At 37.5% G+C, this 26,818-nt stretch overlaps 1 protein-coding gene across 9 annotated transcripts in view; it reads left to right on the top strand.

Annotated features, from left to right (window-relative positions):
* The window catches only part of LOC105390148, a 304,252-nt gene that overhangs the window by 268,180 nt on the left and 9,254 nt on the right, over positions 1-26,818 (top strand). For 8 of the 9 annotated variants that reach the window (XM_038117789.2, XM_038117790.2, XM_038117791.2 and 5 more), the window contains 2 exons: positions 16,568-16,658; positions 25,913-26,068. In XM_038117789.2, coding sequence (XP_037973717.2) covers positions 16,568-16,658; positions 25,913-26,068 — 247 coding nt within the window. The remainder of the gene's footprint in view (positions 1-16,567; positions 16,659-25,912; positions 26,069-26,818) is intronic. The other variant, XM_048623487.1, reaches the window with a different exon arrangement.

The raw sequence follows: 26,818 nt of genomic DNA on the forward strand, positions 1-26,818 counted from the left end.
TAAAGAGTACTTATTTGTATACAAAGACAAAAATAAAATTATCAGTTGTAATTTTTGGTACCAAAGGCGGTCTTATCACTTAAAGCAATATCTGCCAGGCAACCATAGGTAGTGTCTCTGGGTCAAATATCCCAACGTTGTCAAAACGTTGGAGGGCATCGCTGGGTTTTATCGGCGCAGTACGGGGTAAATGAAACTCATGATTAATAAACACCCCCCCCTGCCTACACCCCCCCTCCTTTCCTAAGGGCAAATAGCTCGTAAGAAATTGTCCCGTCCCTTCTATCTTGGGCAAGAACTGTTAATTAAACTTGCGCAACTTAAGTAGTTCGTGTAATTCAATAAAAAGTTTTGGTATGACTTGTCTGGCTGAATGGCGAGAATCTTTGCCCACTTTTTCTTTTATTTTTAACCGGCCTCAAAAATGAGGTTCGCCGTTTAACCTTTGTATGTTTGTGTGCGCGAGTTAGTTAGTTATGTATTAGCTTAAACTAAATTTAGTTTTATGTCGTCCGAATTTATACTTAAAGACAAACAAACAAGATCTAGACCTTCAATTGAGTAAACCTACTGCTAACTAGTGAAGTGAAATATTCGGTTTGGTATAAAAAATATACTATGGAGGATATTATAGGAGGGCTTTATAGGCGTAGGTACTTTCTTTTACAAATTCATATCAGACTCGCCGCAATCACATGATATCTAAATAACAATACATTTTACATCAATCGTTTCGACTACATCCCTACAATCTACCGACAACAAAGGGCTGAGCTATAACCATTTTACAACCAGAACATTCATTTCCCCTGCAGTTTAAATCATTTAATCTTTCACAAGGTGTAATTTAGAGCCGTCACTCGCAAATCTCTGGGCCCTAAGAAGTCGAAATTAAAAATAATATCAGTCCCTTAAGCAGTGCAGTTTGTTAAGAAAACGATGGAGGTATACATGGGTACCTACTGATGGAATTAAATTATACATATATACAGTATATTTATGAAAGTAGTCTAGAACTATTCTTAAAATTCTTACTTATAAAATGTATTGTTTATTGAAATATTTTTACGTTTTGACTAACACCCTTACTACTACAAGTATCATTACTAATTACAGCAACTCTAAATATTTAAGTGCTCGTGAGGTTCAATGTTCATTTCTAACTAAAGAGCATAAAATTAAGCCAGTATTTCCGTAGATAAGCTTTATTGAACATAACATAGCGCTGCATATTTGGCAAGCTCCCTGCAATACGGAGAAACATTTACAATTCTAGTTTCTACCAATATTACCTTTAGAATTACAGCTAACTACAAAGCTCAGCTAATAATTACACTTTAGTCTCTCAAAATATTTCAATTCCAAATCAGTGATTTGACTATTTATTTAAACTATTAAATTCAGAACGAAGACATTTGTTTTTTTTTCCAAAGCGAGGCTATTATTATTCTGAGTTTTTTCACAAACATTCTTTCCTACCTCCTCATCCTGTGAGGACTGTAAACCACTGGCTAGAGGGTCCCTCTCTACGCTGTTAATCAGATGAAATATTTAATTACTAGGCTGAACACTGCGGCTGTCAGTGCCTACCCTTTCCCGCGCATTTCATTTTACACCGGAAGTGAGGTTATGTCGTTTCCTTGAGTATTAAAAATGGAAGCTGTGTGTCGTGATTTTGGTAAATTTATGAAAGGGAAAGTACCACCCATAAAACAGTGACCACGTAGTGTAGAATCTCGACTTAAGAAACGTCGCAATCCATAAATATGAATGAACACTAAATCTTGATTTAAGATTTTAGTGCAAGTCGCCCTTAGTCTATTACCCATATTCAGACTTATTAGACCATGACCATTTATGTGCGTTAGGGAATGGTGATTATTATATTTAAATATTTTTATACTCTAAATTTACACGAAATATATCAAATAAAAGAAAAAGATAAAATAAGCACAATTTATTACCTCAGCAAATTATTAGAACTCTAAAAAAAATTAATCTGGAGATTATAAAAAAGAGTTCTCGAGTCTTCATTTATTGAAAGGGTTCTTATTAAAATCTTTTGCGTTTTTATTAATTGAATATCTTCCATGTTGAAGGGGTAATTCTTAATGGATTTTGTGGCTGACTTAAATGATTAAATCACTTATAATACAATTTTCTATATGAAATTAAAAGAGACTTAAAAGCACTCGTTAAATGATATATTTTTTAAATATATTAATACTTATACATTAATTTTATAATTTACTTTGGAAGGTCCATAAAACGTTTTAATTTTAAAGACAAACTTAACTTTTTATAACTTTTATGGTGAATTTAATTAATTTTGTCACAGAGTAATATAAAGTTACAGACGCGTCACTGAATCTTGTTATAAGAGCGACTTTGTCTTCCTTCGGCTTACTAACTCAAAACATCCTTTCAAACAAGCGAAAACAGCTCTTATTACCTAAACACCAAGCTTTATAATCACGGCTAATCAAAAGTTATAGTTGCCTCTCTTTTCCGTACTTTTAACAATTTGAACACTCTCTTCTCCGACAGTGAAATGTGGCTCTTACAGCTCTTGTAACAATGGCTAATTTAGTAGAATTTTAAAGTTTGTGTTTGAATAATGAAGGCTGATGTATTACGTTAATTAGTGTTAGCTTGGTGGCGCCATTTTTCTCAAGCGAAAGACGCTTATCTGCTTGAGTCGAGATGTTTAACGAAGCTCTGAGCGACGAAGCTTAGTCTGTTGTGTACCGCTGTTCCAGGAACAGCTAACTGTACTTTACAGACCTACTTACGTGAATCTATTGTTATCAAATTTAAGACGTTAAAATATTTACTCACTTTATTTATATTTGTAGGATTCAATTAAATTAAAATAATATAGCCATGCGACATGCTTGAATCAAAAAGAACCGGAAACGTCTGAAACCGCTCAGTCTATAATGACAAGACATGTCATAGACAACTTTCTTCTATTTTGTGTTATTCCTCGAGATAAGAGTGCGGCCATAAAGCGGTTGTGAATAATTCCTTCTAACACTAATAAATATTATGAAAATTAAGACGTAAATTACATCTGGTACATTAAGATTTGTACCTAATATGACGGATTATTTCCTTACCAAATAAATCCGAACATCTAGCTCATAAGAATACGACAAAAATATCGACGTTTCAAATATCTCGTAAGTCATGCTTTCATAGGTTATTCGTGTCAAAAACGACTCGTAAACGATCATTCGATACCGCGTTTTACTGTCTCCAATAATCGTCAAAAGTCACATTTTTATTTACCACTCGCCACGTATACGTTTTCGAAATCACCGATTGTGATGCACACCCTAAATAAGTCACGAGATGCTAGCCAATGAAAGAGAACACAGCGCACGCAAGAAAATACTTTATTCTCTAGACATAAAACCCGCATTTTCTTCGTCGTGTACGTTTATGAAAAGCATCATAACATGAAAACTGTATTGAATCATAAGGAGCGTAAAAGTGACGGCTGAATATTAAAGGAGCTGACGGATTTATACGAGTGCATAAAATATAAAGTGCGTACGAAAAAGAACCTTTTTAGGTTGTTCTACAGCTCAGAGGTGCGATCACAGGATTCGATACTGTTTTCGAAACTACACTAAGGTTCACTTTTACCAAACGCTAAACGTATATAAAATAGTATTAAAATCAAATTTTAAATACATTTTGTACTAACTGACAGACGTATGACAGGCTACTAAATACGTTTAGCGTTTGGTGAAATTCCACCTTACATGGAAAAAACAAATGTCACTTTTGGAACTTACAAATTTGCCTTACATTTTGACAGTGACAGTTGACGATACGCAACGTAAACGGAGGTTTCGAATCTTATAATCGCTGCACAGCTCAGGTGGCGGGAGATCGATATTCGTAAATGCTCGTTGTTTCATGGCGGTATGAAATGCTATTATGCTGCTTACGTCTATTGTGAAGAAAATCATGTTTGGTAGGGTTGTCTCTTATCCTTATAATTTGATTGCAACTTAAAATAAACAATAAATAACTTTTTATTTTATCCTATAGTATGTACTACATAGTTTTATATTTTAATTACACATTACAATATATTAATCGTACTACTTACTTAAATTTATGTTTTATGTTTTTACGTTTTTAGTTTTTGGTAGAATTTTGTGAAACAAACGTACTTTCAGTAACTAACAAAGCTTTCCCCGTAAACCCAATTAATTAGCTTAAATAATTTTACTTTATACGCTGCGAGCCCTACGCTACGCAATATCGTGAGCGAAGCCATAAATTCGGCCTATTCGTCAAACTTCAAAGACGAATCACGATTAACTCATAAACCGTCATTCGGAATACTTCGGCCAAACGACTGCCGGCGCAACTTTCGATTCGAACTAAATTACTTCGGCTAAACGTCTGTCGACACGCCACGTGTGACACGGCCTTTATTTCGAATTTCTTTTTAATTTTGCGGTGGCTTTGTGGTCTGCCATTTTGTGTTATTGCTTCATTTGTTTTTATCACAGCGCAGCAAATTCGCTTTGATAACTTTTTGTATCGTGATAGTATAAACATAATGTATACTTCTAGTCGAGTTTGTGATTTAGTGTAGCGCAACAACTTTGTAATACCTAGTCCTTGATGTAAGTAGGTAATGGAAAATTCAAAAAGGCATTTTATTTAGTTTTTACTTTGGTTTTATATCTTTTCAGGCTAAGAAGTAGACCTTCGGGAGATACACTGATCAATTTCTACTCTTTTTTTAATCTCAATAACAGGGCACTAAAAAAACAGTGCACCATCAGATGTGATTCCCGTGATATAACGCACGCTGAGCGACGACCAAAGATATTTTAATAAACGAACTAGATGGAGTGTCAGTGCAAAAGGAATGTCTCGACAAATAACACCCCACATCTACGACTGAGATTTTATGTTGAATTATTTCGGTTAGAAGATTAAGAAAGGAAAAAATACGTTTATTCATTGGTACAATAGTTGTCATTAGGTTGAACCACAGGGGTATAATCGTGACAGTTGTGACATTGCGAAAAAGAGACGCTTAGCTACATTAAGCGTAAGAAAGAAACGTTAAGCTGTAAATGTTTTTTGTCCTTTTTTCTGTGGCACCTGTTTACGTCAGTTCTCTGTGCCAAACAATGAAACAAATGAAAAATCTGTGCCAAACAAAGGCTGACAGTTACAAACAAAATTTTCTAAATGCTATTTATTTTTGATTTGCTAGTGATTTGTGGGTGTTTATTAAGTTTATTAGACTATTATCATCACTTAACGAGTGTGTGACATGGGTGGGTGGATTTTGTTCGGTTGTATAGAGCATATTGAACGAAAACACGATGGAATGATGGATGAGATATATTTTCACATGTAAGTAGATACTATCAAGTTTAACAAGCTTACATTCATCATAGTACTATCTATTGGCTCGATTTTAATATAAAACGATACTAATTTTAATACTGTAAGGTCTTTTAGTATCAGTTTTAAGTAAAAATTACGAGGTGCCATATCATAACAAATCACATGGTGTTGCAAGTTATTGAAAATTTATTTTACCCACAAATATTATAGTATGCAAAGAAAATACTAGAAATTGTAACGGACTCGGGTTGGGTTTACAAATGGGGCGCACGAATTCGGTTTTTGTGAAGATTGTATTTTGTAGAACTAAGTCATTCTCCTGTTTCAAATGAGGTGCCTCTCATTGTGAGGAAACGTTCGTTTCGTTTTTTTCTTCTATGTGTGATTTCTTCTGTATAATATAAAGTTTATTGTATTGATACGAAATACGTGTTTCCTTTAAAAAAAACCCCATCACATATTTGGCCCACGATTATAATGCTCATGCTCATCCATTTATCTCTGCTTCATAGGTTTCCGACAGAAAAAAAAATATCAAGAAAATGGATAGACATTACCGGTCGCACAAATTGGGAACCAAAGAAACATACAAAAATTGTGTTCGGCACATTTTGAAGAGGATTGTTTCGATTGGACGAAGACAATGAATCATACAATCCACTCAGTTTGTGTATATTAAATAATTATATTGAAATCAAATAAGTATGAGTAAAGTTTTTTTTCTTATATCGTCGGTTGACAGGAAAAACTCACTAAGACTGATTTTTCAATATTCAGATAAATGTTATCTGGGTAATACAAACATTGAGAAACATTGAGACGCAACAGCATCAAAATTATTTCCCAGCAAAACTTTTATCTGGCTATTGAAAAATTAGCCTTTAGTGTCTTTTTCCTATCAACCGACGATATACTCAAGTTTTGTTTTTGTTATTATGATAAGTTAAATTTCCCCATATTTAGGTTTTATTTTTTTGTCGGTAACATCTATGGTTTGAGTGAGAAAGAGAATAGTGCACACGGCGATTGCGAGTCTATTTGTAGTTGGTCTGAGGATTGAACTGAAAACGGTTTGACAGTAAACAAAATGCCGACAGATTTTTTGCTTTGTTTTTTCATGTGACACGGGACACACCATCTAGTTCGTATATTGTAAATCTAAGCACATATCGCACGCGGAGCGACGACGCAACATCACTCACACATAACTCTTTTATTGCACGCGTTCTCGTCCCACCAAATTTTTAAACAGCCAATTAGAATGCAAATTTGCACTGTATCTTTCGGTGTTAGAGGACATTTTCGTGTGGCAAGCAACGAAAGTGATTTATGTATGTAAGGTTGAGTTGATAACGACATATTTTATGACGTCATCAAAGTGTTTCTGACGTTTGCAGAATACGGTTGAGTGAGGTGTTTGTATTTTGAACTTTACTCTGACGGTCTAACCATAAAAACTTGTTTAACAAATGACTATGAATGACTTAACATTAAACACAAACACACTCATCATTAAACTATCATTAAATTTTAAAATATTTAGCCACCATTTATATAGAATGGTGGATTAACTAACACCATAGTCAAATTCAGTTCATGTCTTGTACACAATAAACTCTCAGTACGAATTCACTTTGCTATAAGACCACGATATACTAACATTGTTCATCCTGGAATATTGAGGTCACTTTGCCTTGTATCCAGCCTTCGAGGGCTATTGTTGTGCACTGCTACCAGGTCTGAAGACTCTTCGTTGTTACTGAAAGGACTCAAAAAATAAAAATAAAAAAACAGCCTTGTAATAAAAAATCATCCGGGCATGGACAGGGTCAGCATGCAGACAATGTCGAACGTATAACACATCTTTCAGCGGTCGTCGGGACATAATAACAGAAGTTTGTTACATAAATGTTTACATTACAACGTTATGAAATCCTCGTAGCATTTTCGTAGCGCTTGTAGCCACTCTCGTAGCAGCTACGACGCTACGCCGTGTCGTAGCAAGCGATAAAGTTTTTATACAGCTATCACATTTCATGCATGATTTAAATCTAAATTAATATACTAATTTTAAAAAACTATTTCTAGTATTTTCTTTATAGGTTGTACTAAAATACGTAATCAAGTAGGTAAATATTTTGTTACTACTTTTGTAGTAAAATTCTATCTAAATATAAGTTTCATCATAGGACTGAAATTCATATAATTATAATATGTATTTAAATTTAACTTGATTCCGCACTCGATCAGAACCGAACTGAGGCTAATCAAGAAGCACCTTCTGAGGTTAGTCTTATGCAAATGCAAATTATATCTATCACTGGAAGGCTAAATATCTAAATCTATCAATGTCAGAGGCTCACACTTTACGCTCGCGTCGCAGCATTAAACGTCATTTATGTAAATTACCCCCTCTTGCCCAACTTACCCCACTTTACCCCATCGCACCTAAGGATGTAACATTAATCATGCTGTCCAGAGGTCGTCAAATTTACGACTGGTAAAGACGATCTGAGAGAAGGATATTATTGTTAACTAGAGCACTTTTTGGTAATATTATTTCATATATTCATAAAAGGTCCAAACCATAATATATATACGACCGAAATCCGTACTATATACCTAGCATAATATTTTTATACTAATAATAGAGGTAATATGAAATTGAAATTGTATTTCTTTAAATGAAATACCTAGAAATAATAACATTTTATTTGCACCAGCGATTACGCTGTCTGTACGATTCAATACACTCCTGAGTATTCCAACTAAAAGCCGCAATCAATCACATCCTTTGATGGATTCAGAATGGCGGTCCCATCCTCACCTGTATCCACACGACTCGCGATAAGTGATACTCACATAAGCATTAATGCTCAACATACGTAATTTCCCCGCATTCGTCATCACGATTTCGGAACGTTTTCCTCAAGGCATTCTTATTTCAAATTTTCAAGATGGCACACTTCCGCCGCCGGCGCTAATCTCCACGGGCGCCATTGTTGTCGTGACGTCACTGCCGGAAGCTACAGTTACCGCCGACCGACAGAATCCTACCCTACTTTAGCTCTAGACTGTAGAAATTCCTCGAATAAATCCACATAACGACGAAGAACTTTAAAACGTATTATCACTTTCTTTACTTTACACGTGTGACTAATAGCAAGACATTTTGTTAATCTCTCCCATTCCGTCTGAAGGCGCTTAACTGAATCCAACGTCACATGCTCTCATTAAAGAACGAACAAAATAAACCTCGCGAACTTTCCACGCGTCAAAATGGCGTCTTTATTTTAATTCCCGCCAAATAACTCGAAATCGTCGCAATAAAACATATTAGGCAGGCGCGTACCGTCTACTACGTGTTTCTAAATTTAATAAGTGCGCTACGGAACGACTAATCTCATTTTGAAACCCGTTGAAATGTTTAGTTGGAGCTGTGCAGGAATTAAACTCGTAATGTCGACTCAAAGTTTAGGTAATCCTCGGCTGAGCGTACTTTGTGAACAACCCGAAGGTATTCGAGTTTGTTGGGATGAGTTGACACTTTGTGACATGCCGACCGAGATATTAAGTTTCGGATCCTCAACTTAGACTGACGTACTAACAAACAATAGCTCAAGTTTAACCTACTCCATTTTCTGTGTAAAAATTACCACAAAAACGTCAGCCAACTGTTCTTTCCCCGCTTCCGTGCAACAATGGAAAAGTCCTATAAACCCATTTGGTTCATTGTTCCCGCTTTTAGCAGTTCTTTCACACCGCCTCTCGAAGCCCGGCAAGCGCGGCACTAGAACGTAACCGACTTATCGGACGTAAACCACCAAGCGATTATGACACCTATGCTTTCTACTTAAAAAGCCAAGAGGAGCGCAGATCGGTTTGGTTTTACGGAGAATGCTGAGGAAGGGAAAACTGTAGCGTTGTAGAAAATTGTTGAAGGAAAATTATAGCTCAAATGTCAAGTGTGGCGCCGGGTAGCACGGTGATCCCAGTAACTGGATATTATGTTCCTGCCAGTCGCTGCAAATGTTACTTATGTTAAAATAAAACGGTTTACTTTCATTGGTTTATGAACTACAGGCAAGTGGCTCGAATTTAGTCCAGTTGAAATTCGGATTCTTGTAGTAGACTCCTAGTAAAGCGCTGTATAGAATCAGCGCACGGCGACGGCGTTTCATTAGGATTTGGTCTAAATAATTTTTATTCCTGTAGTTGTAGCGTTGCCAAATTAATGTAATTTGTAATCATCATTGGCCTATAGCAGTCCACTGCTGGACGAAGGCCTCTCCCAAAGCACGCCACTGGATGCGATCTTTAGGTTTCCGTAATTTGTAAACATAACAATATTATTTAAAGCAAAAAGTCAGCGACACAAGAGGTCACCTACCTTCGTATGCATATTTTTGCTTTGAGATTCTAAGTAAACACCTTATTAGCAAGAGCACACCGTTGAATAACTTAAGAAAAGGCTTGTGCTATCTCTCTGTGCAGCTTGATGCAAATCAGCTATAATAACCAGCTTAACAAGGTCTTCCAACTTTCCAATAACGTGCTTCTATTCTCAAAGACATCGTGAAGAGGAATGAAAAGAGATTTCGGTTCATGCGCCACTGGTTCTTTAGCTAAAATCTAACAAACTTCTCTTACAATGAAGTTTGTTGGCTTAGCGCGTAAGAATATTTTAAAAATACTTGTCTGCAATGATAAATTTCCGCCCACTATTAAGTTGTTATGTCACTGGAACTTTTTCATTACTCACGAGTGTTTTTAATTCAATACTATACGGCTACGGACATGGTTTTATTTCAAAAATATCTACAGAAGTGTACTTACGTATATAATATTGTTGTCCATATCCATCAAAATTTTACCCTCACTCTTTATTAGTTGCGGAAAAAATCATAAGCAACAGTAAGTCATCCCTTAAACACTTCGTCAAGCCCATCTTTCTGCCCGCGGCGTGTTTTATAACAGCGCTAAACTTGGCACGTAAAAACGTTGGGACAATTCAGCCGGTGCGGCCGGGATAAACCGCGCCTAAATTTTTAATATATTAGGAAAGTGGGTTGCACACCTGTGCTCCTGCCGAACGGTTTTAGGTCGGCCGCAAGGCTGCGACTGGTTTTGTATGTGTACATGAGAATTAGATATACTTATTGACTTTGAATGGTATACTTATTTGCGCCATGTTTTATAGATAACCTACGTCAGGATAAAAGAAATTAAGATTGTGAAATTACGTAGTTAAAACGTACTGTACCTACAAAAACATGACATAAAATTATATTTTTGTAGAAGCTTTGAAAACGATACCTTGTCAAAAAACCCAATCTCTGTAGCCCTAAAAAATGGAATTACAAAAATCGGAGGCGAACCTGTGCGTGGATCTCGCCTTAACCAAACCAGCTCCACCTAATATGCCTGCGATACCCAATTACGAGCCACGTGACGATAACAAGAGGTCACGCGGTCACCGGGCTCCTGGAATATTCATACTAAATTCTGGCCGAAAACATAAATATTGTGTAATGAGGTTGTGCAACGCAGGAATGAGGTTGGTTATGGTCACGTTGTTGTTTTGGGCGTAGACCTACTTTGTGCTATACACGTATCTGGCTGGAAATATGGTTGATTCAGGTTTTAGACTAAACGGACGTTGTAATGATGAATTTTACCTTTACAGTGAAGTAAAACATCGTGAGGAAACATGAACATCTAGATTTTAGATGTGTACGCTATGTGCATTATACTTACTTAAAAACGGCGATACCGCTCGCGACCTATCTCGTGAGTACAAATGTACAGTGAAAAGTGACGAGCTTGCGAGTCACTTTTGACTACCCCTTCAGGGATTACAGTCGTGAGCACATGTATGTTTATTAAGTTAGCATTAGTTAATATCCGCTTAATGCTTACTAAAATTCTACCCCTATGAACAGAATTCAACCATTCTCATTAATAATTTGAAACAGGAAAACTAACCTCCGCCAACACAAGAACCTTACAATGAAGGAAGGCGTTCAAACAGCAATAACACCAGGCATTTACTGCCAAAATACGGCAGCAGGACACATAAACTAGGCTGGCCTACGTGTAAACGACGCCGTATGTGTTCTCAAAGGCTTAACGACCTGATAAAGGCTCTACAATTTAGGACCTTTGCCGTCGTGGAAAAAAAACTTATCCGGAATAGTTCCCATGACCTCTACGTGTGATCTTAAATTACCTGATAGGGGCCTTGATAAGAGGTCACGTGATGTATTGTAGTGTGGGCTCAGGACTCTAGGAGTAGTTGCTATAGGAGTTGGATGTGTATTGATTTTTTACAGTATTACTATAATAGTATAGGGTATAGGGGATAGGGGCAATAAAAACATTGATATGAAAATTATACGTAGAACTATGCACGATATATGATAGTAACTTCAACAAAAAAAATGAGCTATAATCTATCTCACTCAAATACGTCTAAAATAAAACGATCACACCAAACAGCCACACAGCTCCGTACATTCACTAAATAGCCACTTCGCGTCACTCGCATTGCCAATTTGGTCTATAATAATTTAGGGATTTCCAATATCCCCCCTCGACTATTACCTCAAACTGACCGCCATATTTCAGGCGACACCTATAACTGTGTGGTGCCTCGTTAGCGGCACCTGGCGGTCAATATGAGAAGTAACTGGTGCCTGTAATAGCTGGAGACGCGACCACGTAGTAATGGCGGTCAGACACTTTAATGAGCAATTTTGACACTAAATTATAGTGGAAAAATTTATCGATATATTGGACTTTAGGCATGTAATGTTCAAACAATCGAAGCTTACCACGTTCTATTTATTCGTGGTTACTTATACTCAAGTGCAATATTTTTATGCTGGCAGCAATGATAGGCTTACGTCGAAATTTTACTCACTCAAGCAAGAAGCAAACTTATGTCACAACGAGCACCTAAATAGAACTATAGGCTAATACAACCATCGCCTTTCATTCTCTCTCTCAGAGGACACATAATGACATTAAATTACGACATCCAATACATATGTATGTAATGAATAGGTATATGCCTATTTTAGCTAGGTACCCATGTCATGGTACAATAAAGGACCCGGCACAGGTGCACTTACTCTGACATGACACAGTAGACTTAAACACAAACAAAAAGCTAGCTACATACAATAACGTATGTATTGTGAGGACCACCAGGGAGATATACCACTTTGTAATTTATACCACTCTAATACGAGCGCTGTAAGAGTTAAATTTTCTACTAGTGTGACATGTAGATAGACCTCTACTGTACCTGCACAGGTAAATAAACATACGTATAAACGCACACACTCACACAATTAGGATTACGCATTGATACGGGATTGTCCATACGGTGTGGCGCAAAGCTTGGATTTCAGCGATTTTAAGAGCGACTTGCACCGAATATTCAAACATAATTATATCTTTCTCTAACACTATACTGGCAGAGCAAGCCAGCAATAGATTTAATTACGTTTAAATGTTTAGTGCAAGTCACCCTAATAGTCGTGCTAATTGCTTTGCTATCCCAAAAGCTTGCCTTTTTATAACATTGCATATTACATCAATTGAATTATGACGAAGATGTGCGAAAACGTAATATCAAGAACTGTTCTATAAAGTTGCTATGATTCGTTACTAAGGTTTCCAGCTGAAAACTACAACGACCCAGAGCCTTAAAATATGTTGGTAACTAACGATTTGGTCGTTTCTGTAATGTTATTGTATTTCTATAATTTTGAGTTCAGATTTGTAAGAGTAATTTTATAAACTTGCATCGTTCCCTCACAAATGGATCTGGATACGGGTTTTAATAGATTAGATTTACGACTGAGCTCATCTGGTCAAGGGTAGAGAGGGATGCATCCTGATGTTAAAATGAGATAGCAATATCAGATGTCGTTCTGAAATGATTGCCTATATTTAGGACACTTTTGCGCTTTTGAAAAGGGTTTTTGTCCTGTAATTTAAGGTGAGAAAAAAAATATGTGGAAAAATGTATAACCTACGCACCCACGAAGGGACAATTAATTGTTACATGGAATACAATTTACATAAATTATGTTACATAAAAAACACAAACTAAAGTTTATGAGCATTCAAAAGTAACAACTAAATAAGTCGCATATTCCAAATGCATATGAACCTATTACAGGTACCTATTTCAGTGAATTCTTGTTCTAATTAATGAACATTGTCTAATGGGTGTAATGTAAACATTGTAAACCTTGCGTGCAGTAGGCAATAACAAGAAAGGCAATTTTACTTTTCTTTTATGTGGGAGAGCTGGTCTAGACTAAGTTATTAAAGTTCATGATCATTTACATGTCTATCCTTTTACTTTTTAACCTAGTGAGTCATCATGCAAATTAATATTTGATTACACGCTTGTGGTATAAAAATTAATAAGACTAAACCTATATGCCTACCTTCCGAAAACATGAATTATGACACTCACACTTATAACGAAGGGAAACTAGGCGTATATGGAATAGCAACCAACAAAATTAATTTAATATAAAACTTTTTTTTATCAAATGATTATTATTATATTGACAGGTGCATTCCACGTCAAAGGAAACCTCAAATTCCTACATAAAAAGCCTCCCTGGGTCGATACAGTGCCGTGACTGCATGCCGTAAACGACCCCACAGTGTGGGCCTATAAAAAAAACTCGTTTTCGTTGGTAAAAAAACAGCATTAAATTATACTGTAATAAGCCTTGTGGACTCAAACTTCGGGTGATCGACCCCAGCCGTAGTATAATCGGGAGCGTTTAACACTCACGGGAAATTCGCGCGAAGATTGTCTATGGCTCTGAAAAAAAAGAGGAAATTGTTTTTGGCAAGTTTGATTTTTCTTTTTAAAAGTTTTGACAGGTCGAGGACGGTTGCGTTTTTGGCGGCATGTTTGACCCACTTCACGTCACATTAGCCCAATCAAAATGTTACAAATATACGTTGTAGTGTTGTATCCATAGTTTATTATTTACTTAAACGTATTCTGCGCTACCACAAAAAAATTTAACACTTTTTAACAAGTGTTTAAAACGAAATTTGACAGATTTTGTAGGCGTTTGACAGCACTAAACACCCGTTAAATACTGCCTAATTTTTTGTGGTAAGGCCCTTAGTATTATATTTGAAGTAGGTAGCAACTAATGATAATGATAAATAAAAAAACAAATATAAAATCATACTAATTTTGTTTAAATTTATAGATTGAACGTTATAAATGTCTGCTGCACATTTATAACGTTCTTCAGTATTAATTAAAAGGGGATAAAGTATTCGGTACTCTTTAAGAAAGGGTTCGTTTTTGTATTATCTTCTAAGTCGAGTCTGAGGGGATTTGGATGAGTAATCCATTATGAAAACCGCAGCAAATGAAGGATTTAATGCCGCCTTAAGGAGAATCTGGATAAATTAAGTTCATCAATTGAAATTTATGAAAAACAATATACCTACTTACCTGCGTATTTACGCACTTTCTGGATAAAACATCTTGATGATATTATCTCTACAATTCGCCAGACTCGTACATACTTACATTTCACGATGTATTAATCAAGCAAGGAACAATAATCACTAACATTTTAAGTTTATGATGAAATTATGAATTAGGTACTTACCAATTAGTTTTCATTCCTTTCGAAACAGTCTAGAAACCAATCAAACTACAGAAAAGGAAATAAAAAGTAATAAAGCGAATTTGAATTTAGAACCGCAACGCCATTTGAGAGCGTCCTGACGCCGCAACCGGAAGTAGTCCGCTAATGAAGTGGCGGCGACGTCGAGTGCACTTCCGCCTTTGTATCTCTCTCACACTTTAATGGAAGCGTATCTATTCTCTCTTTCAGCGTGAAAATATGCATATCTTAGCTATTTTCAGTCGGTTTTCTTTCATAAGCAGTTTGTGAAAGACTCAAGAACCAGCTGAAGTAAAATTACTTCTGAAAAAACTTAACATTATCTGAGTTTATTTACTGTGCTTTTAAGTATTGGAAAAATGCAGGTTTCTTTGGATCCTGAAATTCACAAATATACCTTCAAACTTTACCTCGATTTGCGAGGGGGTTTAGCCCTTTGAGAGGGAGCCCTTTAATCTACACCATTTTGTTTCGCTAATACATTTAACTAGAACCGATGAACTAGTAGTTTTAGTTCCGTTAAGTTTCACTTTGCACTCATCTGGTGGAATCTGTCTGGCAAGTTGTGGGTGTAAACATGTGAGTGGAATTCTGATGAGAGCCCCAAATGCTTCAATGATACGTCTGGACGATGGGTGTTGGTGGGGAACATTCAAAGTTGGATTATTAATAGCGTGTCTGTAAAGTTTAAAATCTTGAATTTGACATACAAAATCGGCTATTTGTAACATAAAGCAGGATAGCATCGATACTCCAGGTTTAGATTTTTATTAATCACTAATGATGAAGTACCTATATGTGTTTTTTTTTCGAGTAATGTGCAGTCTTACATATGTAAGTATAGTAAAAAAATGTTCCAGGTGGTAACGTTAACGGCAGAATTCATACCAACATAGAACTTGTTCATAAAATAACAATAATCTCTCGACCCGTATGTGATGTTATCTGGAATATTTGTCATATTCTTTTGTTAGTTCCCTACCGCCATGCCGGCTTTGCAGATACGTACCATGTCAACAACGCTATATTTTTTAGCATTTCTACCTGTCTGATACGAAATAAGAATGAATTCTTTTTAACTTTTACAGTATTTTTGAAGGGAGCTGGTATCTTAGTTAAGGGGTATAACATCTACCTTATTTAAATTTTTGGTTTCCTATTTCTCCACAATAAATATTCCATTATTATTTAAAAAACAGCGATACGACTCGCAATCTATCACGTCAGTACAAATATATAGCGAAAAGCGGGTGGCGCACTTGCGAGCCACCTCTGACTACCCCTTCGGTGATTGCAGTCGTGAGCATTATGTTTGTAACTTATTGTACAGTTAGCGGCAGAGAAACCTAACCCCTCTCAGACACATTATTTCATATTATGAGAGGATGGTCAGGTTTCTCTGCCCATTACCGCGACATGTCCCTTTTAAATTATTCTTCATACATTACTAGCTCTTATTCCCCGAGTCTAACAGTGTATTCTCCTTTGTCCAGGATGGAGGAGACGGTCCGCTCGCTGCTGCAGTACAAGACCCGGGTCGAGGGTCTGAAGCAGGAGAAGGCGCAACTGTCTTCAGCTCTGGAGGTAAGACTCAAAGACACTGACGGGTGGAATGTGGACCTTCTGGCTGAAAGAACAGCGTCCTATTTCGTGTACCCAGCAATTGCAATTTGTCGGTCTTTGTATCCCTACGAGTATACTGTAGATCAAAAACATAATTTATAGAAAAATAAATACAGATCAGGAAAATAAAAAACACATTGTACCTAAGTACATGTTTACGTAAAACGTTTGCTACCTGTTATTAAATTCTCATAAAAAGCTCCAGCAATATAATATTTATAGGGGAAATGCGCACTCAAAGTATCTTTAAATTAAAAATTCATTTCGACCGCTTTATCTGAAAATCTCTTCATTACCATTTTTATATGAAGCCCGCCTTATTTTTTATTGCGAGTAATTTTCATTTTATTAAATTCATAATTAATTTCATATTAAGCTTCGTTTAACGACGAAGTTAGACCACATGTACCTTAGGTAGGTTCAGTAGGAACATGTTGAATTTATATTACAGAAAATAGCAAAAGCATATCATATTTTAACCATAATGATGTACCTAATTTAAGCCCTTTATTATAAATTCCCCGCCAGAACCACAAGTCGTTTACTTATATCATATCATATATTCTATACCTAAATACATATTTATGAATACGTATATTAATATTTCAAAGTCGAGTAGGAATCATGTACAAATATTTGAAATATTTCATTAGCCGTCCGCTTACCCCATGTTTGCGATACAAAAGTTATGATGGAGGTCCATTTCCTTCCTGCGAGCGATTCAAACACAGTTATATGTTGTTATTTACTCAGAGGAGAATTTGTTGAAAATTAAATCCGATAAAATTCTGATTGGAAACATTTTTTCGGCAGCTTTTGCGAATACTGTACATGAACCTGATGAAAATAGTAAACAATTTCTTCCAAAAAAATGTAGTACGTAAAACGTTATAAAGTAAATTAGATACTAATTTTCATTATCTTTTTCTTGTGATGTTGTTATGAAGCATTGAGTGTGAACCTGCTGAAAATACTCTCAATAACAGTTTCTTCCAAAAAAATGTAGTACCTAAACGTTATAAAGTAAATTAGATACTAATTTTCATTATCTTTTTCTTGTGATATTGTCATAAAGCATTGAGTATGATGGTCATCCGAGTCCGCGTTGTTCTATGTCATGAAGTGTAAAATGTACATTTAGTTTATAAAATACCATATATATTCGGTGCCCTGAGTCGCTTTCGGCCTTCCAATAATAATACATAAATAATAAATATCATACTTCTACTACCTACGGTTCACTTTAGCAATATTTTCAATGATTGTATCTTGTAGTTATTCTTATAGGTGTAAGTAAAGTTTCAATTTTGTAGTTGTGCTTGATAGATCTATTGCGAAATCCTCGGTGATATTTCTCCCGCCCCCGAATCCATAACTCACCTTTTATCAAGTCGAATGAAAGTGTCCATTTTGATTTTCCATTTCCAAGTCCAGTCTGAATAGAGCCTGCGTGCCCATTTCACGTGGATTTCATATCCCCTCCTACCTACCAGTTTCTATGCCTTTTTTATTATTTTTATCCGCCGCGCCTTTGTACATAACAAAAAAATATGATAGTTAAAACTTCATCTGCAACAGTTTAGATTCACATTGTGCTTGCCTTGTATTTCATAAATATTTAGGTAGCTAGGTACCTACCTACTTTGTTTTATTTTTTCCGATTTCCACCACAAAGTACCACCATGCTAGTTACATTTTCACCACTTTGGTTGGTACTTTATTTTAGTAACCTGCTGTTTTATTAGCACTTACACATGCATAGCTCCATTTTATTGTATTAAGAACCCGTTTCGCGCCATTTTCCAGTAATTTTCCGTTTAAGCCCGAGTTATACAAAAAACGAGAATGCCATTAAAATCTCTTTGTCCGACTAATTACCCAAAAAACATCCCCACAATCAGACGCACTCCAGCAAACATAAACCCTCAAAGAACGACCAGAGCTGGACAGCCACACCAGGATACTGGGACCTCCCCGGTCCAGTAAAAACTTGCAATCAACCGTGGCGTTTTAGACTCCAAGAGAGGTCTGAGTACGGTGGTGGAGTCGTCACGTTGGCAAATTAATTCCTCTTGATGCAGGGGCATTGGCATAATCCAAAAATGATCGCCCCCCTTCCTCCGCTCACCGCACTTTTACCTCAGCCCCCGTCCACTCGAGATAAACGGTATTTAATGTCACTAAATGCTGCAAGCCTTTATGAAACGTGGGTCCAATTTTCGTATGAATATCGGGAAATCCTTTCATGAAATAGGATTTTATAAGGACTTTTTTCAAAAGTTTCAATTTAGTCAGTAGGCATATTGAGTGGGGAATGGGGATATTCAGTATGGAATACAAGTCCTGGATCTTTTTTATTTTATTAACAGAAGAATTTTCGAGTTTAGGTAGGTATATAATTACTAGAATCTAGAGTGCAAAGCCAAGTAGCCTGCCGAAATAATTCAAAACAAATTAATAGCACTTAAATTGAGCAACACGGAAAATACCACATACGGTCACATTACAACGGTATTGCTTCTAAAATAATTACCAAAACAAACTATTACCGCGCATATCTTAACACAGCTTATTGCCGATAAAGACTCGAAAACTAATCTAAAACATACACAATTTTGGAGAGAAATGTACCTTGAAATGAGACCCGTATCTGCCCTTGCTCAGCCGTAGAGAGACCAACGACCATGCACCCCTGCATCTTGACGACTTTTATTGCCTATACCTTGAATGAAGTACCCTCGTACCTACCCTAGGTAATTCACCAGAGTATTTTGTGACGGGCCAATGTGGCTTCTGTGTAATACAGGTGAACTTGCCATAAGTATCTATTTTAGTTTAGTTGTGTCGGATATTTTAAATTAACCACTGGCTATTTTTATTCATTTTTAATTTATGCATTTTAATTATTTCCTTGGTGTCCTAGTTCATTACTTAACAATCAATTGGTTCCTTGAGCTTTTCACAGTCTAATCTTGATCTAATAGACGAAATAACCCCCCTGATTCAAAAATAGTTACTGACCAAAAATCTCTATCGTTAATTCTTCAACTACATTACCCACCGAAACTCAAATTTCAACACACACATAAACATACACACACATTAAAATGGCGGGGAAGCGGCGAATCGGCGATGCACAATGGGGTTTCCCGGTTTAAAAGCCTCCCCCCCGCGCCCCGCTTGCCCCTGTAAACAATAATTCAGCTTCACCCTTCCGAAGTGCAAGGGCGCAGTTACAGGGGCGAATGTACTAGGGCAGCAGAAAGGTAGTGGCGATTATCGATGAGCTGTCTTGGGTAGTTAGTCATTGGGATGCGAAGGCTTCATTAGTACGAATGTTTTTTCAGCTGCTTAGGTTATGTATTTGTGTGGTAAATTAAATACGTATTGTATACATACATTACATACTAATACTAATATACTACTGAGACTGAATTGAATTCAACTGTAGTCTAATGTTCCGCATTCTAAGCTTCGGGAAATCTATGTCAGAGAAATTTAGTTTAGTGAACTCTTGGCTTGCACTACAGCAGAAATTGTCTTCGATAGATTCCCAATAATCCACTTACCCCATCCCTATGCACCGGCCAGCGCATGGGGCGCCGCTCGTTTAGCCGAGCCTCTACCGCGACCCACGCTTGTCGAATTTACATCTCCGCTAATTTCTGCACGCCTAGTACATTATGCCATACCTTCATACAGCCATTGTTTTAGGTTGCGGTGGTCGTAAATCTGTATTATTGTGTTTTGCCAGACTGTATCGAATTGTTCTTTTTCCGATGAAGCCACCTTCACCGTAAATGAAAATATTTTTGATTCAATGCAAACAGGGTTCGTGAATTATTATTATTTCATTTTCATTTAAAAAAACTGCACTTTTAATTTATAAAATCCCCTAAAGACGCCTGTCCTGATCAGCTCAAAGACGTACCACCGTTTTATAATGTTATTATGGAAACAGGCGAACTAGCCTTGTTTTAATAATCCGACTGGCAGCATCGAGCCAACTTTCCGATAGGATGAAACCTAATCTAAGTTTACAAGAGTTTGCCTGCGAATGTTCTAGATTACTGCCATTTTGAGCTGGCTGTAAGGACTGACTCTTTATCCTTTAGTGTTTAACATTTTGATGAAGATAGAGGCTTCTGAATAATTTTATAGTAGGATGTTTCATAGTAAGCCTTCTCAACTTTTCAGAGTTGGATGCTTGGTTATAATCAAACAGCTTGTTCATAGTCTACATGCCTCCACTCAATAGTGTTCAAATATTCGTCTCCACAAAAACTGACCGAGAAGAATGGCCTACGAAATCGATGACGGAACAAACCACCCAAAATCATAACACAGTTGTGAGCGCGTGACCGTGCCGGCTAATGACGTCACACAGCAGGCTGATTAATGGCTCCCGAGCGACCCTCGCTGTTGCCGTGAGCCAAGACTAGTGGATAGGGTCTATCGATGAAAGAACCCGACAAAAAATAATACCTATATCTGAATTAACTCATAGGTGTTTACTATTCAATTTATGATAGAGTTATTGTTTACTACCAAAATATCTGGATTTACTCATACTTAGGTGTTTTGCTATCGATTTTATGATAGTTATTGTTTACTAGCTTTTCCCTCAAGCTTAGATTTCCTTAAAAGGTTTTCCCGTAGGAATCCCGGGATACAATTCGTATGTGTTAATCCAGGGTGGCTTACTAGGTACATGGAAAATTTCATAAAAAAATGTACCAACCATCGAACTTATCTACAAACTATCGCATTCATGATAAACTCGCGGCAATGGTAGGTGGTATGTTTTCATTGCTCGCGAGTATATTAGTAGGATATACACTGTACTTACTATTATTAATATTATACAAAGAACAACGCGGACTCGTGTGTATAGGTATACTCAATGCTATAGTGTAGAGCTGTAGTTTGTCTTGCCACCGGGCAGGTTGCAGGTGGCTGCAATCCAGGATAGCGTTTGCATCGCTCAACTCGCTTTTCTCACTAGGGGACAATCAATTTCTCACTATGAAGATGGATGAATCTCCAGCGCTAGAAAACTTATCCACAGGCGCTGAAGTTACTGGTCGAAATACGAAGTTTCTGAGATCTTTCATACAATCGGCTCGTTTAGATTTTAGATTTTATGAAATAGAGCCGTGGTTGACGCTTTCCGAACCTACTTATTTCAACAAGTAAGAGGAGACGTTTTATTTGGTGATATTCTGATGCGCTGTTAAATGTACTTCAATATCGCAGTAAGCTATTGTCTTTTCCGTTTAGGAGTAACTTGGTGCTATTGCTCGTGAGTGTATCTACACTATCAGCAGCTGTGCTTTTTGGTAATTGCAAGTCAGTCGATGGATTAGTCACTAGCGCGTGAGTCCCAGCACTAGTTTTAATTCAAGTTATTGTCGTAAAAGTAATCAGTTCGGTGAAAGGGCGGGCTGTCGTCGGCATTGTCGGCCGAAGGGGTGAAGTAATGAAGTATTTTTGGCCGAAACTTTTCATAGTCAGATCGGTTTAATTAACACTGAGTTGATCGTATCGTCGAGGTGTTCACGACGGGGTGCCGTCTGTACTGTAATGTTTGAGAAACTTGTAGCCCGCTATATGATTACTTTTTAACTTTTACCACACACATACAAACACAGCACGTAAAGAATCCACATGGGTCGTTGCCGTAACCTCCACGCTTGGAACATGGGTTGGCGATATCGCATAATATCCAAGACCTGAGAAAAAAATGAATCGAGCGGGAATCGAATCTGGACCCTCAGGCAGTATCGGCGCACCATCCAGTCATGCTTACCATTACGCCACTACTGTCATAATACATAATCATAATTCATTCATACTGATTCATTCATGATGAATAAGAGATTTTTTGTTACTTTCTTTCTGTATGAAACCCATTTCTATTCCTGCATTTATAAGTAATATTTGGTTTAGTATACCGTGCCTAGTTTTACTTAATCACTCACGAGCAGCAAGAAATAGCGGAAAAATATATTGTCGCCACTTTTTCTAAAGGGTTATGATTTATTTTTAACTTAATGAACTTTCTTTTCCAGGACCAATTTAACCTTTATGCCAATTTACATAACGACTGTTATTAAACAAATAGGTGTAGCTTACTTGACCTGTAGGACTGTAGGTCATTTGAACAGTAATTTTCTGTGTGTTAACTTTATTGAACCTTTCTTTACAAATGATTCATTTCCATGCTGGAATTTACTAACCAGTTTTTCCCTGTTTAACGAATAGATCATGAGGTTTATTTTTTTGGGAGCATGTAATTTACACCGTATACAAGGTGTTGCAAAAAGGGTATACTAAGCCGAAACCTACATGTATGTGCAGCATGGTATATCTACAGATCAGTCCAGTATATATGAACTGAGAATATACACTGATGGATCCAAAAAAACGTCAGGTACGGGTGCTGGTGTCCACTCGGATGACCTAAACATTCATTTTTCACTGGCACTAGGCAAATACAACACAATCTTTCAGGCTGAATGTGTTGCTATTACACGGGCCGCTAACGCAGTCAAATCTAGAAAGGTTACGAATCAACGTATTCGTATCCTATCTGATAGTGCTGCAGTTCTGCTAGCTTTGTCTAGCAAAACTATAACTTCGGGGCTAGTACTAGAGTGTCACTCAGCTCTAGAATCGCTTGCCTCACAAAACAATACCATAACCCTCCAGTGGATAAAAGGACACAGCGGGTCGCTGGGGAACGACGCTGCTGATGAACTTGCACGAAAGGGATCTGACACTGCACCAATAGGCCCAGAGCCGATAGTACCGATCCCTTTCAACCAAATTCGCTCTTGGTTGCGTTCCCGAACGACAGAATGCCACACCAATCTCTGGAGTAACAGTGCCGAGTGCAAACAAACAAAAGCTTTTGTACCACTAATTAATACTAAACTAACACGCAAATTATTATGCTTGGACAGAGCAAACTTACGTGTCGTGATAAGTACCATAACAGGCCACTGCCGGTTAAATAAACACCTATATCGCATGAAAATCTCCACCACTCCTCTTTGCAGAAGTTGCATGGAGGAAGATGAAACAGCTTCCCATGTCTTGTTACATTGCAAAGGCGTGGAGACACTACGATCAAAAATCCTCGGATCTCCGGGGTCCCTCCGGGAAGTCATGAGCAACCTAGGTCGTCTACTGGCTTTCTGGCGTGAGCTTGGGTGGCTTAATAGCTAGTCACCCCATAGGTATTTCACGCATAATGGCCCACCTTGGAGGCTAAATGCGGAAAATCAGCTCGCCATGATAGATGATAGATAGATGGTATATCTACACACACCTTATACTAAAACATGGCTTCTGAAGAGAATCCGTTCCTATTTACACGTTTAATTACGCGAAGCTGCAAAACATCTGCGGTTTCCTCTGAAACGAACGATACGAAATATAAATTAAATTTTCCAAATTAACCATCGCATCGGGTGAGAAACACAACCGAACATGGGTTGTTCCCGTCTGGTAGCTGTGTCTCGACCTGGAAAATTTACTTAAAAGAACGAAGGAAAACTTTTTGTTGTTGTTTCAATATTTTTTCAATGTCGTGCAAAGATACGTCTAATTTAATGACAATTACAACATTAATTTAATTCAATAGAAAAAACTTCTTTACTATAACTTCTGTATTATTAAATAGGTCTCCATAGACTCTCTATAGAAAATATTGCAACAATGAACGCTCAACGCTTACAAACTCTATATGACGAAGCTCTCATTCGTCGGTTTTTCGTCAATATGGAGTAACCCTCCAGATACTAGTATCCGATCCGCCCTACGTGCCTTCCTGTATCGAAAATTTAACTGATTTGTTTTTGTATGTTATTTTAAAAAGTATTTCCGAAACTTTCATCCTGTTTCGTATCCGGAATAAACTGGTAACCCAATACAAGTTTCGCATAATACATTTTACCAATATAATTAAGTTCGTGACTAACAGATTGACAGAGCCATTTACACTCGGCTTTATTAAATTCTTTAGCCCTTTATAGCTGAAAATCACTGGAGTTTAATTACGTTTTCGATATTAATTAAAGTTTCTGAAAACAACTTTGCAAATGGCAGGTGTGGGACGGAGACGAAGTTATTAATATACAAAGTTAATATTTAACTAGTTTTAATTTCAAAGAAGGAAACTTCTATCAACTTCTAATGTATACCTACTAAATATAATTTAGCCATTAAGTAACAGGGTAGTAATTAAAGCTATTTCCAAAATGAAATACCCAGAACTTCTCTTGGATGCAACATGAATACATCAAGCGACACAAAACATTCAACAAATCCCAACTTTCCTCATTCCAGTCCACTTTATTTTCACAACAACCGGTAAAAGTGCTGTCAAAATTAAACGCGTATATAACCCGAAACCCTTTGATATCACACCGAGAGTCACATGCGTGTTGTTGCACAGACAGACAGACAAACAGTCCTCATTCAGCCTAGTGCGACCCTCGGGTGACGGGTAATGAATGTCGCTTCTGCAAACATATTTATTCTATATCCGCGTGCACCGTACCCTGTTACAAATAAAAGCGAAAACTGCGCAACTCCCCGCAAGTTGATCCTGGCTCGTCTATGCGCGAGACAAACATACAAAGAGCTCTGATGATGTTTCCGCTGTACGATTCTGCCTTTTGAAGCGCAGCGTCAAAGCGGAACGGGAGGTCTAAATAGATTGGCTTGTTTTGTGACATTCACGGGCCCAGTCCTAATTAAGAGTGCGAATGATGGCTTCCTTTCACAAGTGCTTTAAATATGACAGCTTTATTTATTATTCTGTTTGTGGAGAGTTTTGCGTTACCGCTAATTTATAGTTAATAATGTAAAGCTCAGTAATGGAAATGGATGTTAATTATAAAACTAGAATAAAGGCTTTACTGTGTACACAAATGTAGAAATTCAGCTTTATCAATGTTAGCCTAAAGGTAAGCGTCTACCTATCGGTATTGTACGTAACGCACCAAACTGATTGTCACAAATGTATGGACAAACTTCGTTGGCACTTATACAAAGAATACTGAATGCGATGCGACCGTTGCGTACCATACATACCGAAAGATGGACGCTTACACTACCGCCGCGTAAGCTATCCACACCCCGTAGTCTGTCACCCAGCCATGCAATAAGTAGTTCGACGCTCAGCCAATAACCGGGCTTCCTTACAGGCGTCAGCCGCGCACTACCAGAGCGAGCTGGTGGCTCTGTCGGCAGAGAACGACCGTCTCCGGGGCGAGGTGGCCGCGCTGACTGACCCTGGGGACCAAGAGCGACGGCTGGATGACGTGGCCCAGCAGGTCGTCCTAGCTCTGCTGTCTCAGAAGGTAAGCTGGTCTGATGATGAATATTCATGTCAGATGGTCACAGAAGGTAAGCTGGAATGGGAGATGGTGAAGGGAGTATAAGGTTGTCTTTAACAGCATGCGGATTTCATCATGTACGAGGGATTGCAGATCATTTTCCCCCGTCTCGCGTGCATATTCCATGCGTTACAATGAATACTTGTATGAATAATTGTGCGGGGCAATCCCGCGTACGTTATCAATTCCGCATGCTGTTAAAAACAGCCTAAGATGGTGAAGGGTCGCTGGTCGGTGGAAGGTGCTGGTAAGAGATTAGTTGGATTTTGCTTGTAGTGTTTTGTTGCTGCTTAGTGTTGTAGAATAAGTAGTACTTGAGTGTTACCGCGATGTCAAATCTAAGTAACTTTTACGAAGCGAAGTAATTAGTGTTATACTTTAAAGCATTTTGAATTCGAAAATCGTTGTCAAAACTAGTTTGCGATACTAACCCAAAAGCTGAATGACAAGAAGAATTGTGCCCTCTGTCCATTAGATATGGATGGAGTTAGATACTCCAGAGTATCGAACCATATCAAACTAATCCAGAGCCTCTAAATCACCGGCACCCGCAAATCCGGCGGCTAATCCGTTCCGACATTAAGATGCAGCCCAGAAATTGTTTTCTCATAATTATCCGCGGCCATTGCCGGCTTACCGCGCACTACTGGAGGCATAAATCCCGGGGAATGGGACGCGGGATACAGCCTCCGAGGCATAACTCCACCGCGCTGT

Source organism: Plutella xylostella, chromosome 10, assembly GCF_932276165.1.
Source record: "Plutella xylostella chromosome 10, ilPluXylo3.1, whole genome shotgun sequence".
NCBI classification, from domain to species: Eukaryota; Metazoa; Arthropoda; class Insecta; order Lepidoptera; family Plutellidae; genus Plutella; species Plutella xylostella.